At 35.2% G+C, this 20737-nt stretch overlaps 2 protein-coding genes and 1 non-coding gene across 3 annotated transcripts; 1 reads left to right on the top strand and 2 right to left on the bottom strand.

The window, feature by feature from the left end:
• The first annotated feature begins 1891 nt into the window (after window positions 1-1891).
• LOC115697284 (UDP-glycosyltransferase 88A1) lies at window positions 1892-4516 on the top strand. Its single transcript, XM_061115347.1, has 2 exons — window positions 1892-2104; window positions 2202-4516. Exon 2 carries the CDS (start codon window positions 2831-2833, stop codon window positions 4220-4222), a length of 1392 nt encoding a protein of 463 aa, XP_060971330.1. The 5' UTR covers window positions 1892-2104; window positions 2202-2830; the 3' UTR covers window positions 4223-4516.
• A 6403-nt stretch (window positions 4517-10919) lies between these two features.
• LOC115717611 (uncharacterized) lies at window positions 10920-11765 on the bottom strand. The gene has a single exon (XM_030646595.2). It carries the CDS (start codon window positions 11763-11765, stop codon window positions 10920-10922), a length of 846 nt encoding a protein of 281 aa, XP_030502455.2.
• A 4793-nt stretch (window positions 11766-16558) lies between these two features.
• Window positions 16559-16665, bottom strand: LOC115698384 (small nucleolar RNA R71). Its single transcript, XR_004008135.2, has one exon. It is a non-coding gene; the product is annotated as a small nucleolar RNA R71 (small nucleolar RNA).
• Window positions 16666-20737: the final 4072 nt, after the last annotated feature.

The raw sequence follows: 20737 nt of genomic DNA, 5'->3' as shown, positions 1-20737 counted from the left end.
AAATTGTTTTTCCATTCATCCTCATTAGTGACGTGCGTTGAAGTGTCACTAAACATCTTTAGAGTTACTCAATGTGTGTCACTAAAACCCGTTTTTCTAGTAGTGTTCAACCTCCTGTTACAACCTCTTAATCAATCTCCACTCATGAAAACACATATTGGAATATTTTTTTTCAAAACTTTTTTCACAGTAGTATTCGTCGTGCTTACAACATCATCCCTGTAAATTTTTGAAAAGTTTACACTGCCGAAAATACATTTGAAGTTTTTTGAACAACCGTAATAAACTGGAATATTAGGAACTCTGTTTTCGGTACGGTACACTATTCAGAAATTTTCAAAAATTTACAGAGATAATATGTAACTATAACGACTACCACTATGAAAAGAAAATGAAAAAAAGATATTTCGGCATGTGATTTTAAACGTAGAAATTAACTAAGAGATTATAATTAGCACTCCTCTCCGTTGTTAGCAAATTACACCATAATATAATGCGTTATGACATTATTTTATTTTGGGATAATTGCGGCAAAAGTCTCCAAAAACTTAGAGTTGATGCAGATTAATCCCCAATCTCAAAAATTGGCGGTAATAGTCCCTAAGGTGGCATTTTCTGTTTGTCAGTTGGTCCCTTTTCTAACGGATCCATTAAACCCAAATAAAGTGCCACGTGTCAATTTTTTATTAGTTCAAATAATAATTTTAATAAAAAGAATTAAAATAAAATAAAAAATTAAAAAATATATTTTTAAATTATAAATTTATTTTATTATATATGTATATACTAGATGAGAGTTACGTTGCGAGCCACGTAAATATAAGTTTTATTATAAGTTTTAGTGATTTTTGTTTAAGAATTTAGTGACTAATTGTAAATTATGTTATAAACGATATGTTTTATAAAACTAATTGTTAAGAATGTCATAATTGTGTATATAAACTATAATATACAGACATTGTTAAGAATGTCATAATTGTGTATATTAATATTTGTTAATTTTTTATTTATTTGTTAACGTTTAACTAACAAAAAAATATCAAAAATTGGGATATACTATTTGTTTATACGTTTAAAAAAAGATTGTTTAATTTTTTGGGTTTAATTATTGGGTTTAATATTAATTTGTTAATTTTTTATTTATTTGTTAACGTTTAACTAACAAAAAAATATCAAAAATTGAGGATGTATGGTTTGTTATGTTAGAGAGATATGTGGTTAACATGATTTTTTTTTAATTTAAAAAAAGATTGTTTAATTTTTGGGTTTAATTATTGAGTTTAAACGTTTAAAAAAAATTGTTTAATTTTTTGGGTTTAGTTATTTATCCAGCTAATATCGTTAAATTTAACAGAATATTCTTTTATTATTAAAGTATATTCTGTTAAACCAAGAAATGCCGTTAGATAGACACTTTTAATATATAAAGATATTTTTTTTTTCATGTTCATCTTTTTCATGAACCCAGCCAACCTCGAGAGTTCAACTGGAGCACTACCACCAATGGTTGTAATAAATTAAATCAGTGTCTAGTTTATGATAGCCAAATTTCCTCAATATAAATGGAGGTCTTTTCTCCATTCATAAAATTTTAACTCAAAGATTAGTTAACTGATCTTGTTTACAGTTCTCATTTTGATGAGAGACACCGAGCCATTCTCCTTTGTTTTACTTTGCTCTTGTTCAAAGTATTTACCTCCTGATCCCACAAAATTACATATATATATAAATAAGGGATTATATAATTGAATTCTTTTGGAAACGAGTTTGTCAAAACATTGAAATTATTACCAGGCTTTTCGTTTGTTTTAGAGGCATTTGGTCGAACACTTGGTGATGGGTGTTATTCAAGTCCAAAATTCTCATCGTCCACTGTAGGAGGTAAAAGGGGCCCAACGATTCGGCCTCGGCGAGAAGCATCGATCTTCAGATTCTTTTCCCAAAGTCTATTCCGCTGAGCTCTAGTAAGCTTTCGAGGCTCGTTTTCACCATCATCGTCGTCCTCGCTAGAGGAAGCCTTCGATCTAGTCCCACCCAAGTCATCTGCAAACCTTTGTCGAAATTCAAAAAAACCATGAGTTCGGCACGGAGAGAGTTTCAACTGGTAAAAGTTAGGGTTTTTTTTTTAATTTTATTTTTTTAATTTTTTTTTTTAAAAAAATTATTTCAAAATGGGTTATTTTTTGGTGGCCAATTGACAGGGCTGGAGTGGGGGTGGCTAGGGCTGGCTGGGGTCGGCTGAGAATGCTGACAGTCGGGATGTGCTTGAGTTCGTGGTGGTGCTCCGGTCGAACGCTGTGACTGGCTGAAGAAGATGAACAAGAAAAAAAATAAAAAGAAAATATATAATAAAATAAATTTATAATTTTAAAATATATTTTTTAATTTTTTATTTTATTTTAAATTTTTTTAATTAAAATTATTATTTTGACCAATAAAAAAATTTACACGTAGCAATTTATTTGGGTTTAACGAATCTGTTAGAAAAGAGACCAACGGACTTACAAAAAATGTCACTTGAGGACTATTACAGCCAATTTTTAAGGTTAAAGACTAATCTGCACCAATCCTAAATTTTTGGGGACTTTCACAGCAACTATCCCTTTTATTTTTCGTTTGAATGTGATGTGTGCAAATAACCCCCACAGTAACAGAAGAAAAGTATTTGTTATTTTCATATTTTCATAAGAATATCTTGTCATTGTCATTGTCCTCGTCCATGAATTCAGCAACACATGCTACCCATCCCAACCGTAAAATTTATTAAGAGCTCTCTTCATATATTGTTTGTTACAATCTGACTCTGAGTAACAATCAACTGATCAGAAATATGAAGTCAACAATAGTCTTGTACCCAGCACCAGCCATAGGACACCTAATCTCCATGGTTGAGCTAGGGAAGCTTATACTCACCTTCAAACCATCACTCTCCATTCAAATCATCATCACCACTGCTCCTTACAACTCCGGTGACACTGCTCCCTACATCGCCACCGTCACTGCCACCATTCCTTCTATCACCTTCCATCACCTCCCACCAACCTCCATCGACTCAGCCTCGCTTCACCACGAGAATCTCCTCTTCGATCTCATCCGACACAGCAAGCCACTCGTACATCAAGCTCTCGTCTCCATATCCAAAAACTACACCGTTCACGCTTTCATCATCGACTTCTTCTGTTGTGAAACGCTCACTGTCTCTACTCAGCTTAAAATCCCCTGTTTCTTCTTCATTACCTCGGGAGCGTCTGCCATGGCTTTCTTCTTTTATTTACCTACCCTTCACAGAAATTCCCAGAAGAGCTTCAAAGACCAAAATACCCTCCTCCATATACCTGGACTTCCGCCTGTTCCGTCTTCTGACATGCCGAAACCGTTGCTCGACCGCAGTGACAAGGCCTATGATAATTTTCTTGCATGCGCTAATGATTTATGTGAATCTACAGGAATCATTGTGAACACCTTTGAGTCACTTGAGCCGAGAACCATCAAAGCCATATTGGACGGCTTATGTGTCCCTGAAGGCCGTACTCCTCCGATCCATTGCATCGGACCGTTGATCCTTACCAAAGAAGGAAAACGAAATGTACGGTCCGAGTCACTTACTTGGCTCGACTCACAACCGAGTCGAAGCGTCGTCTTCCTCTGTTTCGGAAGTCTGGGGTCGTTTACGGTTGAGCAATTGAGAGAAATAGCCGTTGGATTGGAGAAGAGCGGGCAGAGGTTCTTGTGGGTGGTGAGGAGTCCGGTCAGCGTGGCTAATTCGGGTCTTCCCGACCCGGATTTAGACTCGTTGCTACCGGACGGGTTCTTGGATCGAACTAAGGAGAAGGGAATGGTGGTGAAGAATTGGGTAGAGCAAGTTGAGGTACTGAGTCATGATTCTGTAGGTGGGTTCGTGACACACTGCGGGTGGAATTCGGTGCTGGAAGCAGTGTGTGCTGGTGTTCCAATGGTTGCGTGGCCTCTCTACGCGGAACAGAGGCTTAACAGAGTGGCGTTGGTTGAGGAAATTAAGATTGCTCTGCCTATGAATGAGTCTGAAGATTGGTTTGTAAGCTCTGATGAAGTGGAGAAGCGAGTTAATGAGTTGATGAACTCAGAAAGAGGTGAGTCGGTCCGGAGTAGAGTGGTGAGAATGAAGAATGAAGCCAAAGCGGCAATGGCAAATGGTGGGTCGTCTCAAGTTGCGTTGACTAAACTCACAGAGTCATGGAATTAATTACCAGCCTTTACTATTGGGCAGTACCTTTCGCAATGTCTCACCAATATTGGGTAAAAGTTATTTTCAGTTATATGGACGCAATAGATATCATCCTGCTATTTGTAATTTTAAAATGAATAATAATTAGTTTTTACTTTATTTATCTGCATGGAAATTTTCAAAGTTGTTAGTTGAGAGTAATTAATTTTGGAGTAGTTTGTTACTTGATAGAAAGTAGTAGTACAAGGAATAAAAAATGTGTAATGATTGGAGCCCATCTTTAACTTTAAATGGAAAGGCATTTATTATTGATATTATGGCTCATCTGCTACGTTTTATTATGTGATTTTGTCTAATATTATATTAAATTGAATTATATATTATAGTTATATAATATTATGTTAAATTTTAATGAGTAATTTACAGTATAAATATTTAAGTAGTTGCAATTTAATATCTAAGTTAAAATTTTGGCAGTATACCTTCCGTTAGACTTTCAAATATTCTGTAAGTACTTTGTTGTTATCTTGCACACTACATTAGATGGTATGACATATTATTTTAAATAATATCATATTATCTTATTAAATAACTACCTAATATTAACTATTAAAGTAAAAATTAAGTTTGCTTTAAAAAATATTTACATAAAAATTAATTTAATGAATTTATAATAAAATCTGAAATAAAATTATTAATACAAAATCAAACTCCTACCTATTGACTAATTTCTTTTTTTTTTTAAAAAAACTATTAACTAATAAAAAAAAAAAATTTGTTCAAAACAAAAAACTCTAAAACTGTTATCTCAAAAAAAAAAAAAAAAAAAAACCAAAACCAAAACCCTAAAACTGTGGAACTAGAGTCAAGGAGAGAGAAAAAAGTGGCGGGCTGGGCATTCTTCTCCGACCACGACCCATCAACCTCTGGTGTCACGGGCTCACATTTTCAGGAAGTAGAACACCCGTACGGTACCTTGATTTCTCTAAGCCAAGGTCAACCTTCCAACCATTCGAGTAACAATAGACTCATTTTTCACGCGACTGTGTGCCTCGTGCACACTTCCGTCTCTAGAGCAACTCATTCCGAGTCATCCTCGCAAGCATCCATGTGTGCATCCATGAATCGAGGCTCTCTAGCCAAGATACTCGCACTGTCCATAGGTTCCCACTAAGATAGGGTAAATCCTAACATCGACGCTCACCTAGTCACTCATGACCAAGGTAACATGTATGACAAGATGCCAAGACCAAGCTAATGTACCAACGCTTCTAATCATGCCCCATTCGATACTGTCCGAATAGTCTCCCTCATCGACCAAGGACTCCCATATGTCCATGGTCCAATCCTCAAGGCAGCATGCATCCACGCATGTTAGCAGGCCCTCGAGACAAGCCACCAAACTAGTAGCATGCGTTGACCTCTGTCTCTTTCCAGCATGGTACATCCATCCCATGCGCGTATGCAAACCAGCCCACGAATGACTACCTGTGTCATCTCGTGTGGAGACTCGTAGCCAAGGCGCACCACAACGTCTCTTGGAGGTTTAGAAAATTTGGCTCATGCTATATGTTGTACCAAATTTGGCACGACTTTTAGCAAGTGCTAAATTTAGACCACTTTATACACCACCATTGAAGTCGACTTTTATGAAGATGAGCTAAAATATGCATACACACTACACTTTTAGGTCTCCATTATATATCCTTATTCACTTTAATTAGATTTTTTTTTTAAAATTATACATAACTCTGTAAATTTTTTTTACTTGTTGCACACCGTTTAGGTGTATTTTATTTTGTTTGTACCAATTATTAATATTTTGTCATTTGTTTTTCAAATCCCACATTTTTTCCCCTTTTCTCAAAAAATCTATCTTATTTTTTGACTCCATTTTTTTCTTTAAAATATCTTTTCAAGTCTATTTTACATTTTTTTACCATATTTTTTGTTGTGTTTTTTTCTCATTTTTTTTTTAAAAAAAGTTCTTCTTATTTATTTATTAGTAAATATATAATAGTGTAGAAGATTATACGAGCATACATATGATATTAATATTTTTTGTGTTGATTTTTTTTTTCATAAAATTTATTTGTTACTTATTATTTTTTTGTTTTAAACTTTGCTTGTTAGTAGATAATAGTAGAGAAAGTCACATGAGCTTATATTTAGACAGGACGATTGATAATCTAAGCTTCAATAAGCAAACCTATACTACACCATGTATTTATTTTTTTCATTTTTACGCTTAAAAGTAGTTTTTTTTTTGGTATTTTAACGAAAATTGACATAGCAACCAACAGAGCAATTGTTGAAAAATAAGAAGAACTTTGGTAGAAAATAATAGGATTACATCTATATTTATAGGACTCTATGGACTAATTTAATAACATTATTGAATGATTAGCTTCTATATTTTTCTACACAATTCCCACTACTAACACATGAAAAATAATTCTAGAAAGTTCAAGAGTACTCAAACAAACAAGAAAAGTCTAAATATTTTAGTAAATAAAAGAATAGTCTAGAAACTTTAATAGCAACAGAAAAATTCTAGTAATTAACTATATTAAATCAAGCTTAATATTTCAACACCCCCTTAAACTTGATTTTTGACTCTAATAATACTTCGTAGTTTGATGATTGTTTTTCTCTTGAGTGGCTTCGTAAAAATATTTGCTACTTTATCTTGAGATTTGACATATTCTTCTCTTACTTCTTTTCTTCCAATGCATGCATTTTCTTATGTAATGATAGCGGGTGTCAATGTGTTTATTTCTTTCATGAAAGATTGGATTCTTTGCTAGTGCAATTGCTGATTTGCTATCAACATGAATCTCAGTTGGCTCCTCTTGTGGCACGTTCAAATCCTTCAATAACTTTCTTAGCCAAATAACATGACAAACGAATGAAGTTGCAACGACATATTCAACTTTACATGTCGATAGCAAAACGATTAGTTGCTTTTTTGTCATCCAAGTAAATGCTATGTTTTCCATGAAGAAACACAAATCCAATAATGCTCTTTCTATCGTCCAAGTCTCCACTCTAATCGCTATCACTATATCCAACTATCTCATAATTTTTAGAAGATGAATAAAATAGCCCATAATTGGTCGTACTTTTGATGTACCGAAGTATTCTCTTTGCAGTTTTCAAATGAGTTATTATTGGAGCTTCCATAAAGCAGCTAACAATTCCAACAACGTTAAAAATGTCCGGCCTTGTACAAGTTAGGTAGCGCAAACTTCCAACAAGGCTTTTGAAAAGAGTTAAATCCACTTTTCCTCCTTTGTCATGCTTTAACAATTTTTTTCCATATATTTCTTTAACTCCTCAAACATACTTGAGTGTCTTCTAGCGAAGATCAAGTCATCCACATATAAGCATACAATCAAGATATCTTTCATTCTTAATTTTGATGTAGAGTGCATGCTTATATGGACACTTGGTGAGATTTTTATCTTGAAAGTGCTTGTCAATATGAGTAATATAAGCTCTTGGCGCTTGTTTTAAGCCATATAAAGCCTTTTAAACTTCAAAACTTTTCCTTCATGTCCTCTTACTTCATAGCCTTATGGTTGCTCAATGTAGACTTCTTCCTCGAGGAAACTATTTAAGAAAGAAGAATTTACATCCATTTGGTGGATCTTCCATCTATTTTGGACTGCTAATGAAATTATTAGCCTAACAGTTTTAAGACGAGCAACTGGGAAAAATACCTCATCATAGTCGATGCCTTCCATTTGACTATAGAATTTTTCCACCAATCTTGCTTTATATCTCTCCACCTCACCTTTAGCATTCTTCTTTTCCTTGTACACCCACTTTACTCCAATTTCTTGTATCCTTGTGGAAGAGTAGTTGGCTCTCATGTATCATTTTTTGTGATTGAATCTATTTCTTCATCCATTATATCTCTCCATTTCTTGCTTCTAACTGCTTTTTGGTAGCTTAGAGGTTCACAATTTCCAAATAGACACATAAGAGAAATATCATTTTGATTCTTAGTTACCTTATAAAGTTCTTGCAAGCTTCTAAAGTGTGGCGTCTTTTCATTTGAGCTCTCACTTGAATCTTCTTGTATATTTCCAGTTAGTGAGATTGATGGAGTAGTAGGTTCTTGAAGTTCTTCTTCCATCCTTGGTTGCTCTGCTACATCTTATGCTCTTCAAAGTAAGGAAGAAAATCATACTCGTCTTCTTCTATGTTCTAATTCCAAGAATCTTCTTCATCAAACTTTACATCGTGACAGATGATAGTTTTGTCAGTAATTGGGTTGTACAATTTGTGTTGGAATTATTTTACCAGGATCTTAGATTTACTAACAAGTATGTTATTTAACATCATAAATATGAACTTCTAAAACGATATGAAACAAACACATATAAAGTATAAGAAACCTTACAGTGGTTGCAGCGGAATATAATGTCTTCTTTCGCTCAGATCTCTAACCCTTGTATCCTTTCTGTAGTAGAGTATCACCAAGATCTGAGCCCGAATATCCTTCTCTTGAAACTGGATTCTTCACAGCCTTACACACTATGATTGAGTACTACTTGATGTGTGTGGGCACACACTCTATCACTACAGGCTCGATTTAGAAGAGAGGAAGAGAGAGTGAATATGGTTTCGGCTAGGGTATAGGAAGAAGGCTCAAATTTTATCTGAAGAAATGAGATGCATCATCTTTTCCTTTAAGCCATCACTACCTATTTATAGGAAACCACCTAGGGTTAGGTTAGATTTATTTGGCACTAAAATGATGAAAAAATAAATGATAAAATCCACACAAAGTGGCCGGCCATGGAATGGATCATAGGCCCCACTTTGCAATTTTTCAATTTTGTCATTTTTCCATCTTATTTTCTCAAAAACGCCAATTTTCTAATTTAACCACTTAAATACCAATTCTAATTATTTAATAACTAAAAATTAATTATTAAATAATATTGTCATTTAATATATTCGTTAATTAGACTAATCAAAGTCTCTTAATTAACAAATAAACCCTAGAAACTCTGTCTTCACAATTAAGCCCTTGCTTAATGAAAATTCATAAACTAGACATAGTCTAATTTTAGAATTATAATTGATTTATCAAAATCAATTAACTGAGTCTTACAAGTAGTATTGTCTCAACTAGTATGGGGACCATGGGCCTATATATCTGAGCTTCCAATAAGCAGACCCAGAATTTACCAAGTAAATTCACTGATTTATAAATTCCTTGTTGCATCCACTCATAGAACTTGGAAATGCACTCTCAGCTATATAGAACGCTCTATATGTTCCACGATATAGATACGTTATCAGTTATTGATAACTCTATGGTATAGAGTTATTTTTTATGCTTTAAAACTAAAAATATTGTGAGGAGAGTAATGAAATGTGTTTAGTTGCTTAATTTTGAATAGTTTTAGTTTAATTTCTAGTTAGGAAGCTATCATTTGAGTCTTGTAAAAATTATGGTGTTAATTGTATTTGTTTCAATTAAATGTTGCTTATTTGTTGTGGGAAAGAAGAATTAATTTGCTAGGAAAAAGGAAGTGATGCAAAGGAGAAGTTTGAGCAAAAGCTGAAAACTGGGAAGAAATGCTGAAGCAATGCTATAGCATTCTGGGCAGTTTGGGTAATGACGTGGAAAAAGTCTAAAAAATGACTTTCACTTATCCACGTCAGCAAATTCGTCCAAGTCACTTAAAATGCACCAGTTGTCTGCTTTGGAAGAAAGGAGACTAAACCTAGTGGGCCAAAGTGGAAAAAGATTGGGCTTCTATTTTAGGGTGTGAATTTTGTACCCTATAAACCCAACAACAAAAAGAGAAAAAAAAGGGAAGTACACCATCATCTTGACCATAACGTGCAGCTGCCATTTTTTTTTTTGAAGAAGAAGAGCTTTAATTGCAGAAAGTACATAGAGAAGGAAAGTGAAGGGGGACCCAAGTGCAAAAGAAGAGAAGGACACAAGCTTTTTTTGTTTGCATTTCTCTTCCCTTTCCTTTTATATTTTCTTCTTTTCTTTCCTATCTTTGAATATCAAAAACTTGTTAAGTTGTAAAAGGGCAGCAGCCATGGATGAGAAATTTCGAATTTGGATTGTAATTTTTGTGTTGAACATGAGCTAATTTTCTTAAGGCTTGAGTAGCTATGAACTCCTATGTTGGGTATGGTTAATTTTAAAGCTTATGTTAGTATTTTGCCTTTGTTCATTCAAGTGAGTTCTAATTTTTAATTGATTGTTGTTTCTTGGCCATTAATAACAATTTGCTAAGCTAGATCTTGTTTCGGAAGGGTTAGATCTAGTAGTTCAACTTGAATGGAGCAAGTGAAAACCTAGATTTAGGTTTTTCTTTGTAAGTGAAATAGGAATATTTCATTTACCTTACATAACTTAAAAATTGATGCATAAATAGTGTTCTCTAATCTAGTTTGATATAGGAATATATGAAACTAGGTGTTAGAACTTAAATTGTGAGTTTTAGAAAATTCTCACAAACACATAGGAAATTTTGTTATCTCTGGCAGGAATGCTAAGGTAATGCTGTAGCAACTTTGAAAAAAAAACCAGCATAGGAGGAATTAGCTATTCAAGGTCACTTTTACCATATTTTTTTTTTTTTTTTTGATGAATCAGGTGAAAATTCATTGCACAAACTCATATTTACATCCTACAAGCACCATAATATGGCCTCAATAATTTCTATACAATTATCTACAGACAATCAAACCATTCCCTATCTTTGTTTTTTACTTTTTTTGGCATTACAACCATCAATCTAGTTTTCACACTTTTCTTCAGCTGTTGCAGAAGCTCTACTGGCTGCTGAGATTTATCATTCCAGATCAGATTGTTCCTGCTTCTCCATATCAGGTATACCAAAGCCGTGATGCATACTGCTTTTACTCCTTTCCTGAAACGATTTTGCCTTGCCTTGTGTATGATCTTTACCAAACCACCCAATGTCTCTGCCTTAGTGTGCCATTTGAGCCAATCCTTCAGCAATTGCAAACATTGCTGGGAAAACTGGCACTTAAAAAACAGATGATCAACGTTTTCTTCTGCATTGTTGCAGCAGGGGCAGGTATTAGAATCTGTCACCTTGAACCTGTACAATCTATCTTTAGTTTTTAACCTGTTCAACATGGCTAACCAGGTTAGGAAACTATGTTTTGGGATGTTTAATCGTGACCACACTTCATTACTCCATGTCACTCTGTCATGATCAGTTACCAAGACTCGATAACCAGCTGCTACTTTGAATTCTGTTCTTGTAAACTCTGCAATCTGTAGCTTTTCCTTTACTATATCCCTTACATCCACCATTTTTTTCCAGTACCAGCTACTGGTTTGTGGGACTTTATATTCCCACCAATTATGATGCTTGATGTAGACACAATGTACCCATTTCACCCAGAGATTGTCCTTCTTGTTTGCCACTGCCCAAACATGCTTAAACATTGCTGCAGTGTTCCATTGAGCCACATTCAGCAAGCCTAAACCTCCTTCTTTTTTCGCTTTACACAAACTTTCCCATGCAACTGAACCAGCCCCTATCATTACACTCTATCCTGTCCATAAAAAACTTCTGCACACTCCTTCTATCTCTTTAATCACTTTCTTAGGGAGGATCATAATTTGACTCCAATACATGTGTATTGTGAGGAGAACCGAATTAACCAATACTAGTCTGCCCGCAAAAGACAAGTTTCTGGTTGACCAAACTCGAATTCTCTTTGTCATTTTCTGAGCAAGGCTGATGCAATCCCCTGCTGCTATTTTCCTTGCACAAATAGGCACCCCAAGGTAATTGAAAGGCTCCTCCTGCCTAGTAAAACCAGTCATATCCAAAACCCGTTTAATTTCTTTTTCATCCATTCCACTGAAGTATATTGCAGATTTTGCACTATTTGGTGTTAAACCCGAAGACATAGAGAATAGTTTCAGCCCTTGCATCAAGAGATAAATGCTTTTAAAGTCCCCTCTACAAAATAGAAGCACATCATCCGCAAAACTTAGATGATTGAGTTGCATTTCAGCACACCTTTCATGAAAACCAAAGTCCTCCTTCTTCCCAATTTTACTCATAATCCTACTAAGATACTCCATCCCTAGAACAAATAGTAAAGGAGACATAGGATCACCTTGTCTCAATCCCCTTCTTACTTCAAAAAAACCATGCATAGAACCATTAAACATCAAGGAGAATTTAGGAGTTCTAATACATGTGGAGATTAATCTTATAAATTTCTCCGGGAATTTCAAATGACTCAACATTTCTTCAAGGAATTCCCAATCCATTGTGTCATAAGCCTTTTGAAGATCAAGCTTGATCATGCAATTAGGCTTAGCCCCTTTCCTACCATAATTCCTAATGAGATCTTGGCATATCATGATGTTATGTGCTATATATCTACCTTTTATAAATCCACCCTGATTTAGAGAAACTAACTTGGGGAGGATATTCTTAAGTCTTGTACAAATCAGCTTGGTAGCAACTTTATATAACACATTACAACAAGATATAGGCCGAAAATCACTCACTTTATTAGGACATGTAATCTTAGGAATTAGAGTAATAACAGTTGAGTTAATCTCCTTTAAAAGATTACCTGATCCCAAGAAAGAAGAAATAGCATCACATACATCATTTCCCACTAGCTCCCAATTATCTTGGAAGAACCAACTTCCAAATCCATCTGGTCCCGGACTTTTCCCCCCTGGGATGCTAAACACAGCTGCTTTAATTTCTTCCTTAGTGAATTCTGTCATGAGATAATTCGCTTGCTCTTCTGTAATCACAGGCCCTTCTTGAATCACCCTTGTCTTCACTATCTGCCTCCCCTGCATTTTATTTCCCAGCAGATCAGTATAATACTGAAGGAAAGCCTCAGTAATTTGGACTGGATCCTCAACTCTTTCCCCGCTAGCATTAACAATAGAAAGAATCCTATTTTGCCTTCTCCTTTCTCGAATACTTGAATGGAATAAAGAAGTGTTAGAATCACCTTCCTTTAACCAATGAGCCTTGGCTTTTTGTTGTAAAAAAGATGTTAACACTTTATACTTATCTGCATATGATTCTCGAGCTTTCCTCTCTTGGTCTTGCCATTCAGCATTCAATGGATCACTCACCAGCTTCTGTTGACACTCAAGCATCCAATCTTTAGCCTTCAACTCCTCACTATACACATTAGAAAACCCCCGTTTATTAATCTCATTCAGCACCGGTTTCAAACCTCGCAGCTTATTAACAACTTGAAACATTTTCGAACCAATAACCGGTTTGGACCAAGCTTCAGCAACTTGTTCTTGATATAAAGGATAACTAGACCACATCCGAAAGTATTTAAACGGCTTCCTACCACTTGGAGGCATAGGGTGAACCGTCAATATTGCCGGAGTGTGATCAAATAACCCCTCTGCAGCAAAAATTGCTTCAGCATACTGATACATGTCTAACCAGCTATGATTCGCCATTACCCTATCAATCTTTGAGAAAATTCTATCATCCCCTTGTTGCTTATTACTCCAAGTGAAGTAACTCCCACCAAACTTCACATCTTCTAATTTGCAATTCAGAACACAGTCTTTAAATCCCGTAGGACTATAATGAACCCTTTTACCAATCCTTTCACTCTTCTCTAAAATATCATTAAAATCGCCAAGCACAATCCAAGGCTCATTTGTTTTCAGCTCATCTAGCTCATTCCAAAGACTTCTTCTCTCTTCCTCTTTATTAAAACCATAAACAAAAGTGACAAGAAACTTGTTTCTTTTGTCCATAGTAGTAACATTCAAATGTATTAATTGACTAGAACACCTCAAAATATCCACCATAAAACTCAACGGGTTCCAAGCCACTGCTATACGCCCACCCTTATGCCACGCATTATTCGCCGTAAAACACCAATTAGAAAACATTCGAACATATAAAGCTCCAAGGCTTGGAGCCTTCACTCTTGTCTCGAGGAGACCAACCAAACCAACATTATTTTTTGCAATAAATTGCTTAACTTCGTGTTGCTTGTGTTGATTGTTGATTCCCCGGACATTCCAACTTAGAATTTTATCCATTGCAAAGAGGAGGTTCTCCCCCTCCTCCCGTGATAACCTCTTCTAGCCTTTCTTCATGTTCATGAACTTCAAATTCCTGGAGGTTTTGGACTACATCATTCTGCAATACACCAAAAGGATTTGATGATGATGGATCAGCAGGAATTACTCTCTCTTTAGGCTTCCAACCATTCACAACCTGTCTATAGCCCTCTTCATCAACTACATTCTTCATATCATCATTTCCTTGCTTTTGTTTACCCTTAACAACCCATTCCTGTTTCTTTGTTTCCCTCCTTCTACACTCCTCCGTGGAATGCCCCATTCCTTTGCAATGTTTGCAAATAATGGGCTTCCATTCATATTTAACCATCACAGATATATCTTCCCCATATTCATTTTCAAAGTAGATCAACCCAGGGTACTCTTGGTCTAGTGACACTTCTATGAGAATTCGGGGAAAAAGAAGCTTATCCCTTTCCCTTGTAACCTCATCCACCATTATTGGCTTTCCTAATTGACCTACTATCTTAAACAATGATTTCTTCCCCCAATACTTGAGCTCCAAATCCTCCAATTGAATCCAAATGGGTATTGTTATAATATCTTCTTTCTTAAGATTAACATTAGGATCCCAAGCCTTCATAATGACAGGCCTTTTGTTAAAGAAGATATATCCACCAGCTAGAATCTCATCCCTATCTTTAATACTGGTAAAACGAATTAGAAAAATACCATATGAAATCATACCTATCTTTTCCACCTTGTCCCCCCAAATCCTTCGTGCGAAGCCTTCCAGAACCGACAATGGTGGATTAGCCCCAAGGACATAGCACACTATAGCTGATTGCCAATACATCACCTCCTCTTCAATATCATCCATAGTAATCTTCACCTTCTTCTCCTTCTTCGACTGAACAAACTCCTTTTCTAAACTTCTCATTACTGGTTCAGCTCTCAGAATCGGAGGAGTAGTACGAACTCCCTTCGAGATTGAATTCTGGCATTCCCTGTTTGCAGCCAGGAAATAACCAAAATCAGCAGCAATCTCATCCTGTCTTTTGATCAATCGCAATGATGAATCTGGAGATAACGGCTGCACCAGATTCCCCCCTGTTTGATCATCTTCCTCATCCGAAAACTCCACTGGTTCAACTCCAAGGATTTCTTCCATTGATTTGGTCTTCAGAACATCAGCAGATGAATTCGGCCCTTTCTTTTTAGGTTTTCTATTGGAGATTTTCGACTTTCCCACCATCTTGGACCTCGTTTTCGCCATTGCACCAGTTCCAAGAGAACTGCGAGGAACGCAGAGAGAGAGAAAATCTGATATTTTTATGTACAAATTATTATTATTATTCCACAAACCATATTGTATTTTCTTTTCTTTTTGAAAGCATTTTTCTAGCAACAATAGCATTAATTTTAGCAAGTTTAATTACTGTTATTTTAATTTTGAATCATTGCTCACTCACTTTCATGTTATTTCTTTTTTACTTTAAGTTGTAATTAGCTGGTTTTACAACATATTTTTGTTTGCAATCCCCGTGGAGAGGATCTTACTTATCACTTTATTACTTGTTTGACTGCGTATACTTGCGTATATAATTTTCACAACAAGTTTTTCGCGCCGTTGCCGGGGATTGAAACTAAAAATTGTGTATTATCAACTATTTTGCAATTTATTTTCTGGTTTGAGATTTTTAATCTCATTTTGGTGCGCTGATTTTTTTTTTCCAGGTGTAATCTAGTGTATGAACGAAGAAGAAGAAGACCTTGAACTTGCTCCTATTGACCCCGAAATTGAACGCACTTTCAGACAAAGAGGGAAGGAACAAAAGGCTAAAAAACGCTACAATATGGCTGATGGGTTCGAAGTTGGTGGTGCTCATAATGATGCTAATGCTATTGCTTTGGCCGATGATAGAGCCCGAGCAATAACAGAGTATGCAGCCCCTATGTTCAATGAGCTTAATCCGGGTATTGTGAGACGCGAAATCCAAGCACCTCATTTTGAGCTCAAGTCCGTCATGTTTCAAATGCTCCAAACGGTTGGTCAATTTGGTGGGTCGCCAATGGAAGAGCCTCACCTCCATATTCGCTCATTTTTGGAGGTGAGTGATTCTTTCAAGCTACAAGGAGTAAGTGAAGAGGCTTTAAGATTGAAGTTGTTCCCATTTTCCTTGAGGGATCGGGGTAGAGCTTGGCTTAATACTCTCCCTCCCGATTCGGTGACTAATTGGAATGACTTGGCTGAAAAATTCTTGAGAAAGTACTTTCCTCCAACAAGAAATGCAAAGTTTTGAAGTGAGATCATGTCCTTTCAACAATTGGAAGATGAGACTACTAGTGATGCATGGGAAAGATTCAAGGAGTTGTTGAGGAAGTGCCCACACCATGGTATTCCTCATTGTATCCAACTTGAGACATTTTACAATGGTCTCAGTGCGGCATCTAGGATGGTGTTGGACACTTCAGCTAATTGAGCCATTCTTTCCAAGTCTTACAATGAAGCTTTTAAGATTTTGGAAAGGATAGCTAGCAACAACTATCAATGGTCAACTAATAGAGCTCCTACAAGCCAAAAAGTAGCGGGTGTTCTTGAAGTAGATGTTGGAAATGTTTTACCAGGATCTTAGATCTACTCTCAAGTATGTTGATTTAACAACCTAAATATGAACTTCTAAAATGATGGAAAATTAAACACATAAAAGTAAGAGAAATCTTACATTGGGTGCAGCGGAATATATGTCTCCTCCCACTCAGATCTCTAACCCTTGATTCCTTTCTGTCGCAGAGTATAATCAAGATCTGAGCCCGATAGTCCTTCTTTGTTGTCTCTGAATTCTACACAGCCTTCCTCACTATGATTGAGGTATTACTTGATGTGTGTGGGCACTACTCTATCACTCATAGATTTCGAAACAGAGAAGCTAGAGAGAGAGAGGGTGGCGGCTTAGAGAGAGTTTTTGTGTGAGAAAATTCTGTCAGAATATTGTGTGTACAAAAATTGAAGCATTTACCTTCTATTTATAGAAGACCACCTAGGGCTATGGTTGAATTAATTGGCATTAAAAAATTGAAAAATCAATGTGAAAAGGGAAGCAAGGTGGCCGGCCTACGCATTGTGGAAACAAGGCTTGCCACTTTTCCTACATTGCTAGTTTTCTATTTTGTCAAAAACTGCCAATTCCTTTATTCAACCACATAAATGTCAAATTTAATTATTTAATAATTAAAATTAATTATCAAATAATATATTGTCATTTATTTATTAATAATAAAACTAATTAAAGTTTCCTAATTAATAAATATGCCCTTCAAAATCTCTATTTACTGTTTTGTCCTTAATAAGTGATAAATTCTCAAATAGACACAGTCTAACTTGAGAATTATAATTGATTAATTAAAATCAATTAAATGAGTCTTACAAGTAATATTGTCTCAACTAGTGTGGGGACCATGGGTCTATATATCCGAGCTTCCAATAAGCAGATCAAGAATTTACTAATTAAATTCACTGACTTATTAATTCTTCGTTGAATCCACGCATAGAACTTAGAATTGCACTCTCAGTATATAGGTTGCTCTATATGTTCCACCATATAGACACATCATTAGTTATCCATTGTTATAATCCTAATGTGATCAATGATCCTCTATATGGATGATTTACATTGTAAAGGGACTTAATTACCATAACACCCTACAATGTATTTTATCCTTAAAACACTTAACCCTGTATAAATGATATTTCAGCTAAGTAAAATGAGTACTCCATCATTTATCTCGTTTGGTTAAGCTCGAAGGAAATCATCCTTTGGTTACTATTCGCCAGATAGAAGCTATAGATTCTATATTTATGTTAGCGCTCCCACTCAATTGCACTACCGTGTTCCCAAAATGTACGTATCACCCTGACCCAAAAGTAGGCTTAACTAAAAAAAATCAAAGAACACGAATAACACTCTTGAGATTGAGCCTAACCATATCAGGATTTAGATCATTTGATCTAGGATCAACTTAGTGATATTGAATTGAATAGATTTTACGGTAAGTTTTATAAATCTATTTCAAAGTTCAATATCGGTCCATTCCAATGCATACTCCATGCATCCAACCTGAGCTTTACTTTAACCAATGTTTTGGAAAGAACATAGCATTTCTCCAAATGCAAGTAAACTCTGTTGTAGATTGTCATATCAGTAAAACCCAGTGTTCTGATAAATTTAGGAATCCTTTATTCACATAGTCATGTTTACTTTCCACTGTGTTGACAACACAATAAACATGATCAAGTATGTGAAAGGGGTTTGGATGAATTTATAAATCAAATAGACAAACAATTGATTAAGTGAACCAAAACGTACACAAATGAATGAAAAATACTTCTGTTACTTTATTGATATTGAATAATCTAGATTACATTGAAATGAAGTTTTATTTAGGGCATAAAACCCAACAAACTCCCACTTGCACTAATATAAAACTAATCAGTACATTTCAATTAACCCTAAATTGTGACGGTGCTTTTCGAATGCAGTCACTGCCATGACTTTGGTGAATGGATCAGCTAAGTTGTCCTATGTGTCCACTTTCTCCACCAGTACATCCCCTCTTGCCACATATTCTCTGATGATATGATATTTTCTTTCTATATGCTTACTTCTCTTGTGGCTCCGAGGTTCCTTACTGTTGGCTATAGCTCCATTGTTATCACAAAGCAGGACTAGAGGCTATTCCATTCCAGGTACTACACCAAGATGTTGGGAATTATTTTACCAGGATCTTAGATCTACTCACAAGTATGTTTATTAACATCCTAAATATGAACTTTCTAAAACGATAAAATAAACACATATAAAGTTAAGAAAACCTTACATTGATGCAGCGGAATTAATGTCTCCTTCCACTCAGATCTCTAACCCTTGATTCCTTTCTGTAGCAGAGTATAATCAAGATCTGAGCCCGAATCTCCTTCTTCTTCAAGCTTTGATCCTTCACAGTCTTCCAATCTATGATTGAGTTACTGCTTGCTGTGTGTGGGCACTTACTCTTTCACTAGGGTCACGAAAAAGATGAAGGGAAAAGAGAGAGAGAGATTTCGGCCAAGGTAGAGAGTGAGGGAAGGCTCAGTTTTCTGAAGAGAGAAATTTCTGTCAGAAAGGCTTGTTGAAAACTTATGTTTTGACTAAGCCATCACTTTCTATTTATAGGCAACTACTAGGTTTAGGTTAGGATTTATTTGGCATTAAAATAATGAAAATATTAATTTGAAAAAGCCTTATAAGTGGCCGGCCATATGGTGTTAATGGGCCTCACTTAATTTTGCAATTTTATCAAATTTTATCTCTATTTTCTCAAAAATGCCAATTTTCCAATTCTAACCTTTTAAATGCCAAAACTAATTATTTAATAACTAAAATAAATTATTAAATAATATTGTCATTTAATTTAATTATTAATTAGACATATAAAGTCTATTAATAAATAAATAAACCTAGAAAACTCTTTTCCTTACAATTTCACCCCTATTTAGTGAAAATTCATAAAATTAGACATAGTCTAACTTTAGAATTATAATTGATCAATCACGAATCAATTAATGAGTCTTACAAGCAGAATGTTCTCAACTAGAATGGGGACCATGGATCTATATGCTGAGCTTCCAATAAGTGAACCAAATTTACCAAGTAAATTCCTACTTATTAATTCTTTGTTGAATCCACTCTTAGAACTTAGAATTGCACTCTCAGACTTATATAGAGCATATTGTATGTTTCACGATATCAATATACTATCTCATTTAACCATTGTTATAATCTTATTGTGATTTAAAGATCCTCTATATAGATGATTTACATCGAGATGGGATTTCTTTACCGTTCTCACCCCTCAATGTATTTTGCCCCTTAAAACACTTAGCTACCTGTAAATGGTGTTTAATGATCTAATAATTAGTCAGTTAAACAAGAGCTCATCCATTTACTTCTATTTGCTAAGCTCGAAGGGAATCATCACTTGACTTCTATACACCAGTAGAAGCTATAGATTCCATATTTATGTTCAGCACTCCCACTCAATCATACTATCATGTTCTAGAAATATACATATCACCCTGACCCAAAAGTAGGCTTAACTAATAAATCAAAGAACATGAATAGCACTCCCGAGTTGAGCCCAAGCATATCAGGATTTAGATTCTTTTCAATCTTAAGATCAACTACTGATATTGACTTGGAAAGATATGTATAACGGTAAGTTTGTAATATCTTAACTTAGTTGCAATATCGGTCCAGTCCAATGTATACTCCATACATTCGAAACTAGTATACTTTACTAATGTCCTGGAAAGAACATAACACTTACTCCAAGTGTAAGTACACATCATCGCTGATTATCACATTAGTGTAAATCCAATAACACTGATGAAACAGGGACCAAAACTTTTGATTCATATGATCACAATCACATTC

Source organism: Cannabis sativa, chromosome 5, assembly GCF_029168945.1.
Source record: "Cannabis sativa cultivar Pink pepper isolate KNU-18-1 chromosome 5, ASM2916894v1, whole genome shotgun sequence".
Taxonomy (NCBI): domain Eukaryota; kingdom Viridiplantae; phylum Streptophyta; class Magnoliopsida; order Rosales; family Cannabaceae; genus Cannabis; species Cannabis sativa.
Note: the sequence above shows the minus strand (reverse complement) of the source record. Positions and strands in the feature narration are given on the sequence as shown.